The following is a 10,020-nucleotide window of genomic DNA, read 5'->3' as shown; positions in this document are numbered from 1 at the left end:
AGAACCATAGAATGGATGAGTTGGAAGGAATCCCAAAGTCCTCCTTCTGTGGGCTGCTCCCACCCTACATCAGCCCTCCAGGGCCCCATTCATGGCCATGAGCAGCTCTGGGGATGGGGCACCCACGCTTCTCCAGCAGCAGTGCCATGGCCTCACCCCCTCTGGGTAAAGAATATCCTCCCCACATCTCACCCAAATCTCCTATCTTTTAATTTAAAGCCATTCCCCCTTGCCATGTCACTGTCTGCCATTGCGTAAAGTTGCTCTTCTCCTCTTTACAAGCTCTATGTAAGTACTGGAAGGCTGCAATAATATCTGCCTCCACAGAGCCTTCTTGTGTCCAAACCAATTCCCAGCAGGGAATGAAGCCAAAAAGCAGCAGTTTTTAAAAATGACAGATGCTCTTTATTGGACAATACAGTATGGTAGGAAATGAAGAGGATATAGCCATGGGGGCAAGAAGTTGGAGATCAGTGGCAATTCTTGTACACAGAAAGCAGTAACCTTTCCCCTGGGTTCCTGAGAGAATAGAAGGGGCTGGAAAAATCTTTTAATTGCAGCTGAAAGGTTTGGAGGTTGTAACATGATGTGAGTAGGGGCTTCCAGAGCCTCTTGGGGCTCCTATCCTTGCCAAGGACCTGGGGCTGAGGTTTCACAGGGCTGTCCCCTTCTTGTGTGGCGAATGAAACAAATGCATGTGGCCTCCCCCCCCCGGTTCAGCAAAGTGCTTTAAATGCTTTGCCTTAAATGCACGATCTCATGTGGAGGACTAGAGGAGGGCTGGTGTCGGGGACCGTGCCAGCTCCCAAAGCCCCATTGGTGACTTGCTACAACCTGTGCTTTGGCCAAAGGTGCTCCAGATTCTCACAGTGGGGTGCTGGTCTCCCCCCAGTACCCTGAGAGAGGCTGGCAAAGGATGGAGGGAGGAGAGGGTGCAGCGCAGCTATGTACAGCACTGATTGGTAAGACAGCACGTTGCTTTTGGAAGGCAGGAAACACACCGTTGGCTGGAACCATCCTTATCTGATGGTCTTTTTGCTGGTGGTGGTCTTGGAAACGATCCGCACGCTGCCCCCTGTGCTGGAGCTGACCCCTCGGCTGCTGCTGGAGCTGAAGTTGCTGCCTCCACCATAGCTGTAGCTTCCACTCCCACCTCCGAATCCTCCACCGCCGACGCTGCTGCTCATGGTGTAGCTGCCGCCGCCACCTCCCATGCCAAGACCACTGCCCATGCTGAGACCTCCACCCATGCAGAGACCTCCACCTGTACTGAGACCTCCGCCCATGCCGCCACCGTAGCCCATCCCGCTGGAGCTGCTCACTACAGCTGTGAGGGAATAGGGATGGGTGAGCCCACCTCAGCATCCTGCAGGTCCCCAGGGTGGGGGGACCAACCCCACCAAACAGGGGTGGCTGGGGGGGAGATACTTACAGACACTCACGGCTCCAACACCCTCTCCGGCAAGCCTGGTGGGGAAGGGGAAAGGAAGAGGTAATACAGGCATTGATGCAGTGGTACCTGGGAGCGTCTCACTGGGGGAGCATCCAATTGGGGAACCATCCAATGGGGGGACCATCTAAATGGGGGACTCTCCAACTGGGGGGGCATCCAATTGGAGGAGACCATCTAATTGGGAGACCCATCAAACTGGGAGACCATCTAATTAGTAGAACATGCAATTGGGGAATCATTCATCTAGTGGGCCACTCAGTTGGAGGACCACCTAAGTGGGGAGTCATCTAATTTGGAGACCTTCTGTTTGGGGGACCATCTAATTAGACTTTCATGGCCTTCAATAGGGTCTGTCCACTGCTGCACTGTGTCTGCAGCACATGTGCAAGTGGCAATGCTCGTTTTTCTTAGTGCATCAGATGCCAACAACTGGAGGAACCCAGCTTTCAAAACACCCATCATCTCCTCCCTCTCTTTTATGTTCCTTTGTGCTCCAGATCCTTGGGGTGAACTGAGGCTTTGGACCCAAAGAAAGGTGCACCATGCAGGGAAAAGTGATATTTGCTGATATTTCTGCAAGGTTTCTGCGCCCACCTGCTCTCCTCGCCCTCCAGCAGCTTCCTGTAGGTTGCAATCTCGATGTCCAGGGCCAGCTTGACGTTCATCAGCTCCTGGTACTCGCGTAGTTGTCGGGCCAGGTCTGCCTTGGCTTTCTGCAGGGCATCCTCCAGCTCGGCCAGTTTGGATTTGGCATCTTTCAGGGCCATCTCTCCACGCTCCTCTGCCTCAGCGATGGCTGCTTGGAGGTTGGCACACTAAAACAGAGAGAAGCAGATAGCTGTTTAACATGGGCTACCCAAATCTGCAGTCCTGTGGTGTTACAGGTGCTACTGGGTGGCTCCAGCATAGCACTGGGATGTGTGGAGCTATCAGAGAGGTGTCACAGGGTCGGTGACTGAGGAACCACAGTCCTGTTCTGCATGAAAATGAGCAACATCTGCATCTCTCTGCTTTGTTGGCATGATGCAATAGCTCACAGCTTGCTTCCCCAGCAAGAAAGCAGCAATCACAGCACATCCACACATCAAGGGACCTTCTCCAGCAGGGAACAGAGACGGTCATGCCCGCCAAGGCAGGACATGGGCTTCCATCCCTGTCCAAAGCCAGGAGCATCCCCCCTACCTGTTTCTTCACGCTCTCAATCTCGTTGCGCAGCCGCTGCACCATCCGGTTGATCTCTGAGATCTCCATCTTGGTGTTCCTGAGGTCATCCCCATGGCGCCCGGCTGAGACCTGCAGCTCTTCGTACTGGTGGGCAGAAAGGAGGAAAGCAGTGATGAGGGACCATGGGGCTGGGAATGGTGTGTACCAAGCCTGGGTGCAGGTTGAGGGGGACTTCTGAGCACCTTGCTTAGCCCAGAGTTGGCAAACTATGCCAAGAAGGCAGCTATTGCCTTTCGTAGAGCACTTATGTGTTGTCACCTGCTTTAGGAACCTGGAAGGGAAAGAGCAGTGCTCTGTGTCTAAGGCCAGGTCTACCAGGACCTCTGTGAGCCCAGGATCAAGGTGTTTAAGCTTGGATTCACATCAGGGAAAGTCTGCTGCCTGGTGCAGCGGTCCACCAGCAAGCAGTGGAAATTTGTATGCAAGAGCCCATTGCAATGTGCGCAGAACATTAATTAATCTCTTGTGCAGTGCTGAGATCCTTCTTTTGTGAGTCCCACCTCCCTTCAGCTAGCATGATGCAGCATCTGCGGTCCCAGTTACCCACCTTGTTCTGGTACCAAGCCTCTGCCTCAGCCCGGCTGCGGTTGGCGATGTCCTCATACTGTGCCTTCACCTCTGCGATGATGCTGTTGAGGTCCAGGCTGCGGTTGTTGTCCATGGACAGCACCACGGAGGTGTCAGACACTTGCTGCTGCATCTGAGACAATTCCTACAGAAGACAGAAAAAAATGGAGTTAATTGTCTGCTTTCTGCAGCGGAAACCATAAGATGGCTTCAGAGCTCTGTCTCCCAAGAGATGCAATTTCTTGCATTTCTCTCTATCTCCACTGGCACAGGTCATCGTCCTGGAGGTGTTCAAGAAACATGGAGATGTGGCACTTGGGGACAAGGTTAGTGGGCAAGGAAGGATGGGTTGGGGTTGGACTGGATGATCTTAGAGGTCTTTCCCAACCGTAATGATCCTATAATTCTGTGATTCTCCTCTGATTCTACTAATCCACCATTTTCTATCTTATGGCTGCATTGCGATTTCTAACAGGCAATGATGCTTCCTCCTTCAGTGCCGTGCAGCACTGAGTGTGGAGCCGGGGGCATGGAGGTGCAGGGGAGGTTGTGCAGGGAACCGACTGCTCACCGCTTCATAGAGAGCCCTCAGGAAGTTGATCTCATCTGCCAGCCCGTCTGCTTTGGCCTGCAGCTCCACCTTGTTCATGTAAGCACCGTCCACATCCTAAAGAAAAGCAAAGCGAAGCTTCAGGTGCAAACCCACAGCAAACGGATGTCCATTTTTTGGGCAAAAGGCAAAGCTCAGATTCATGGGGATGTGACAGGAATCAGAACTGCACCCTTGCTGTAGGTATCCGGAGCAGTAACCAGCCCATTACCCACTTCTGGTTGTGCTAATGCTGTATTTCATTGCCTGACTCTGCTGTGATGCTGCAGGACCCCATATCCCAACAGCTCTGCTTGGGCTCAGCCCTTTTATTCCATTCCCCATTCCCTCGCTCCCTCTTTGCTCACCTTCTTGAGCACCACGAACTCGTTCTCTGCGCCCGTGCGCCGGTTGATCTCATCCTCATACCTGCAGAGATAGAAGAGGGTTTGGGTAGCAGCGAAGAGCCCCGCAGAGCACAGGGAGCAGAGATGGGTCCCACATCACTCATGGTGGCTCGCGGATTCATCCTGCGCTCCCACTTCTTTACAGAGCAGATGCAGAGCAAATGAACACTGGGGCTGAACCTGCAAGGACTCCATGTGTGAGAAGTCCTGGCTGAAATCTAAAGAATCCAATTGCTGCCCTTAGAGCCAAGCTCACGCAGGGTCCCGTGGCAGCAGGCGCTCGTGGAGACCTTTGCCCAAAGCAAAGATGCGCAAAGGCTTTCAGCCAGCAATGTGACTGTTTGATATTTGGTATTATAATAACACTAACGGCTCTGAATAACCCACCACAGCATTTAATTTACTAAAAAAGAAAAAAAAAAAAAAAAAAAAGAAGTCTCTGATTCTTTAACCACGGTTGTGCAAGGGCAGATCATTAAGTAAGCCTCAGATTACGTCTATGGGGAACTTTTTATGGCTCTGAGCAATATCCTCTCATCAGATAATCAGGGCAGGGCTTATGTAGAAAGCCGACAAAGCACGTGGGCTGTTGTGGCCAAGAGCTGGCTTTGAAAGGCATGTTTGTGCCAGTCCTCCAGCTAATGCTGGTGAGCATCTCCCTGCAGCTGGAGCTTGGGTGGACAGCAGGCAAGGTCGAAATGAGCCAGCGGGTGGGGAACCGGCTCCAGACTTGAAATAAAACATGTTCTCTTGCCCAGGCAGTAGCTACAAGATCCAGACAATAGCCTTTGTCATTGTTGGATTAGCTGGCACTTCCAAAAGGCTCTAACTCATACCGAGACCTGAAATGCACCCAAGGACAACAAACCAGGAGCTGGTTTGTGTCAGCCCATCCTGTCAGATCTAACCAGCCTCTCCCCCTGAAATCTGACTATTCACATGCTTGGCTCTCTTATATTACCATGTCCCTGTCCTTCAGGGTGTTTTACTCAAATTTACATTTGGCCAGATCTGGTTGCATGAGAGAGAGATTGTTCTCACCAATGGAAAACAAACTGCTGCACCTAAAAAAAGCACCTAAATGTCCTCAGAGCCAGCGGGCACCCACCAACACGTCCCAAAAATGAGTCATCCCCCTCTGATGGGTGCCTGTCTCAGGGTGGGGTTGATGGTCTCCCCCAGAGGTTTACTTTAAGGAGAGCTGAGGCAATGGGCAAAGAAAAGAGCTGAGCGTGACTGGAGCTGAGCAAGGCTGAGCACACGCGGGTTGCCTGGGCCCCTTTGGAAAGCTTGGGATTTCCTTTGCTACAAAAGAAAATTGTGGATTTTTGGAGCTGGCTGCATTTTATCCCTGTTTTTATGTCTATTGCGGTCACGAGCTACACATTTTGCTATTTGCAGGTGATATTTTGAGAGGCCCAAGGGTTCAGACCATGGCTCCATGACGATGCATGAGCAAGTCCCGTGCTACACGCCAATCCTGTGTGCAAGAAACCCAACGTGAATAAAGGTAACCAAGACCAAATTTTGCTGCTGCGTGTTCATTTTGCAAACTGCAAGAGGAGCCCAGTGCAAGCACAAGGCATGCACCACAGAGCCCAGACCCCCTGAAATCAATTTTCGTGTCTGTTGACCTACAGAGCACAATCTCTTACTTGTTCTTGAAGTCCTCCACCATGTCCTGCATGCTCCGCAGCTCCGAGTCCAGCCGTCCCCTCTCCCCCATCAGGCTGTCCAGCTGCCGCCTCAGGTTGTTGATGTAGGTCTCGAAGAGGGGCTCCAGAGACTTCCTGGTGACCGTGTGGCCCTGCTCTTGCAGGAGGCTCCATTTGGTCTCCAGCACTTTGTTCTGCTGCTCCAGGAACCGCACCTGGGGAAACAAAAAATAGCTGAAAACCACCAGAAAGAGAAGAGGGAGAGCGTGGAATGAGGATCTTCCCACAGGAATTCAGGGCACTGAGTTCTCCAAAGCAGCACAAGCAGCTTAGGGAGAATTTTCGAGAGTTATCAAGCTGCCAAGTACCTGTGTTTGCAATTCTATGTGTTTCTCCCTGCACTGAATGCTCAGCCCTCCTTAATGGTTTAAACTGGTGGCGTCGTGTGGAGGAGCTTTGCCCCTTAACAACCCATGGAGGATCCATGCAGTGCCCAGGCAGTCTTTTAGGCAAAGGGGGGATTTGCTATGTCAGAGAAATGAGGCTCTGGAAATCTTGTCCTTGCAAAGAGCGTAGGACAATTCTTAATGTTCAGCCAAGCACGGATTAGTTCAGGCAAGCCCCGAATCCAAAGAAAGCTCCTCCTGCTTTTCTTTCCTGAGGCAACAGAGAATGTGCCCGGGCTGAGACCCAGCTCTCACCTTGTCGATGAAGGAGGCAAATTTGTTGTTGAGGGTCTTGATCTGCTCCCGCTCCTGTGTCCGCACCTTCTGGATCTCAGGGTCGATGTCCAGCTTGAGGGGTGCCAGCAGGCTTTGGTTGACGGTCACTTCATGGATGCCACCGGGTGGGCAAACGGGGAACCCGGGGCCACCACGACCACCAAATCCGGGACCTCCCATCCCAAATCCACCCAGCCCGTAGCCACCACCGCCACCAGCTCCTCCTAAGCCCAAAGCAGCTCCTGCTCCTCCACCATAGCCCAGACCAAAGCCGGCTCCTCCACCAAAGCCGTATCCGACGCCGGCTCCGCTCCGCAGCCCTCCGAGGGAGATTCTCTTGCTTCCACCCAGGTTATAGAGACTTCTGCTGCCGAAGCCACCGCCAGCTCCAAAGCCTCCTCCACCTCCAGCTCTTCCTCCTCCAACTCTGGAGACAGAGACGGAGCTGAAGCTGCTCCGCGTGCCACCACCGCTGCCTCCCACGATAGCAGAGCCTGAGCTAAAGCCCCTCATGCCCCCTCCGGTGGAAGATCTGTACGAGATCCGGCTCATGGCTCGTGCAGTTGGAAACGCAAAGAACAGGAACGGGGGAAAGAGCTGGTGATAGAAGCTGAGCAGCAGGAAAGCAGCAGAGGGCAACGGAGACAGAAACCCCTGTGATGGGAGAGCCTGGGAGCCTCCTCTTTTATCTGCTTGGAAAACTTGGCACGGGGATTCAGAACTTGACGTGCCTTGCAGCAACTTGCCTTGTCAAACACACCTAGGCTACGGCGAGGCGCTGAAAAATGCATTGTTTGCAGGCAAGAAAGTAACGGAGCAAGGGAGCTCCCCCCGCCCCCAGAGCCCTGAGTCACTGAAGGAGAACTGGACGGGATCGGCACGAGCAGGACACAGCACGAAGCTTCCAGAGCCCCAGGAGATCCTGCTCCCTGTGCCAAGCTCACCCATTGGAGCAAGCTTCCCTGCACTGAAGTGAGGGGAAATTTGGGGTTGAGCGCACTGAATGCAAAAAAATAATAATAATAGGGGCTGATGTCCCCAGGACCACCTGGTATGGGGTTGTGTTGTGTTACACGCTGAAAAAATGGGGGCTGATGTCCCCAGGACCACCTGATTTGGGGTTTTGTGCCCTGGGGAGAACGGGGGGGGGTGGATCTCCTTCCCATCACAGTACTTTGGTTTCCTTTTGGAAAACTGCTCCGAGGGCTGAGTGGGAGGTGTCTTCTGGTTGTTCTAGCAAAAACTTGTCTCTCTCCATTGCAGGAGGGACAGATAAATCAATTATTGTAGCTTTCAAAGACAGCAAGGGACTCACCTTTCCAAAATAATGTGAAACTGCATTAAACAGTGCGCTGGCCCCTCCAAAGGAGATATTACAGAGCTGCTGGGGAGTTGTTCTTGTTTCGAGCCTTCCAGCCAACTGAGGGCTCAGAAGTTCCCTAGGAAGCTGCTTTCTATTGCTCCCCCCATTTTGGCCCTCAGACCCACGGTTTCCACATCACTGTGCTCAGCAGGGGAAAACTCACCACCTTCTCCCCCACCTGCCTCCCACCCCTCCCTCGCTCTGCTGAGATCATCTCAGATAGTTTTCTCCTTGATCCTGAGCTCAGGTGAACCTGCCCTGCAGTGGGGCTTTGGGGTGGTGCAGGAGCAGTCGATGGAACCTCTTCTCATGGCCCCAAAAGGGTGGGTTGCACATCTCCCACCCACCCAAACTCATCTGCAATGCAGACCCAGCCCAGCTGCCATCTGTGTGCCAGATAAACCAGCAGCACACAGCGGAGAGATAAAGCTGAATCAAACAGATTTTCAAAAATTGGCTACGTGAGCAATAAGTACAGAACTTAATCCAGAATGATTCGCTCCAGGGTATCCGCGGCATCTCGTGGCTTGTTTCTGTTGATGTGTTTCCAGCTGCCGTTTGCTCTGTCTGGGAACTTGAAAGAACCTGAGCAGAAGGGTTTGTTTGTTTATTTATTTATTTTATTTTGTTTTATGGGGTTTTTTTTTTAATTTATTTTATGTTATTTTATTTTATTTTATTATTTCCTTATTGCAATCATAAAAGCAATCCCAACCCTCATCCGTGCCATCCGCTGCGTGATGCCAACGATGTGAGTCATGGGCACGGAGCTCACTGGGGTGAGCAGAAGGAGTGGGGCCAGGCTGTAGCGAGGGGGTGCTCTCAGCTCAGGAGTGGAGGCACTGAAAACACCACATTTTTGCAGGAAAACTTCCCCCACACCCACCTATCCCAAAGCTGACAGAGCTCTGGTTTCACAGTGATGCACAACAACTGTAGAACCTGATTCTAACACCAATTCCAGCAATGCTGCTGGGGCTATTGACATGAAATAAATGGCACTGGGGAACAGCATGCATGCAGAGGTTGGGTACCTGATGGATGGATCCATCGCTGCAGATGGAGCCATGGACAGAGGCCAAGCAGCAGCGCAGGGTATATGCCTTTGGCTCCCAGAGCTATGCAAAGTCACACCTGGGAACCAAGCGCAGTGTTGTAATTAACACAAAGAGAAAAAGGCTTCATAGCGAGGCACTCATTACCTCCCAGCTCTTCTAGGAAAGCCTGTTGCTGCAGACAGTGGTAATTAAATGGAGTATTACAAAGGGCTCAGTGAGCGAGCGATGGGTTAGGCACAGAACCGGAGGAGAATTCTTGTAGTGTCTCACTCCTTGCTCTCTCTGTAGCTGCCCAGGCTGCTGTGTTTGCCCCCTTTGAGCATCCCCACCTCTCTTGGGATTTCCTTTGGGCCCGATCTATTTTTTCTTCCCTTTTTTGACTTTTTTTTTTTTTTGCTTTTTTTATTCTCCTTGGCATAAAAGACACTCCCAATGTAAGGTGAGCTGAAGAGTCATTCTTAGCTGTATTAGCTCCTAGCATACTCTGCAGGCCAGCCTTAGCACAGGACGCACAACCCCAGATGGCTCACCATTTACTTTTAACCTTCGTTCATTTTTGGCCTCTTTGCCCCAAACGCCATCCTCTGTGGGGGCCAAGGAGAGGGCATTTTCCTCCAGATTTTGGTCTCTTTCACTGCAGCTCCTTTGATTTTTGGGTGGTGCTTCCATGCTTGGTGCCGCCAGATCCCGGCGAGGTTTTGGGTGCACGCGCCTGCCCTGGGGATGGCGAGGGCAGAGAGACGCGTCTGGCCCTTTGAAATGCAATAAGGTGTGAGGGTTTGTCTGAGAGTTCTTTTTTATTTTCCTCTTTTTATTTTTTTTTCCCTTCCCCTTTTGCAATCACCAAACCTGCAGCCCTTGTAGGCTGCTCCGCTCCATCACTGAAACCATCCTTGGCGCAGATTGTCTCGATAACATCCTCCCCCAGCGCCCTGCACTCTGTCCCTTGAGAAAGCCAAAATTAAACACTGTATGACCTTTA

The 10,020-nt window shown here is 52.0% G+C and overlaps 1 protein-coding gene across 1 annotated transcript; it reads right to left on the bottom strand.

The window, feature by feature from the left end:
- Nucleotides 1–382: 382 nt before the first annotated feature.
- KRT5 (keratin 5) lies at nt 383–7,278 on the bottom strand. The gene is made up of 9 exons (NM_001001195.3): nt 6,597–7,278; nt 5,896–6,110; nt 4,202–4,262; nt 3,816–3,911; nt 3,225–3,389; nt 2,636–2,761; nt 2,048–2,268; nt 1,433–1,467; nt 383–1,327 (listed from the first exon to the last, which is right to left on the bottom strand). Exons 1-9 carry the CDS (start codon nt 7,167–7,169, stop codon nt 1,020–1,022), a joined length of 1,800 nt encoding a protein of 599 aa, NP_001001195.1. The 5' UTR covers nt 7,170–7,278; the 3' UTR covers nt 383–1,019.
- Nucleotides 7,279–10,020: the final 2,742 nt, after the last annotated feature.

The sequence above is a fragment of the Gallus gallus genome, chromosome 34, assembly GCF_016699485.2.
Source record: "Gallus gallus isolate bGalGal1 chromosome 34, bGalGal1.mat.broiler.GRCg7b, whole genome shotgun sequence".
In the NCBI taxonomy this organism is placed as follows: domain Eukaryota; kingdom Metazoa; phylum Chordata; class Aves; order Galliformes; family Phasianidae; genus Gallus; species Gallus gallus.
The sequence above is the reverse complement of the archived record's forward strand: the minus strand, read 5'-3'. Positions and strand labels throughout refer to the sequence as shown.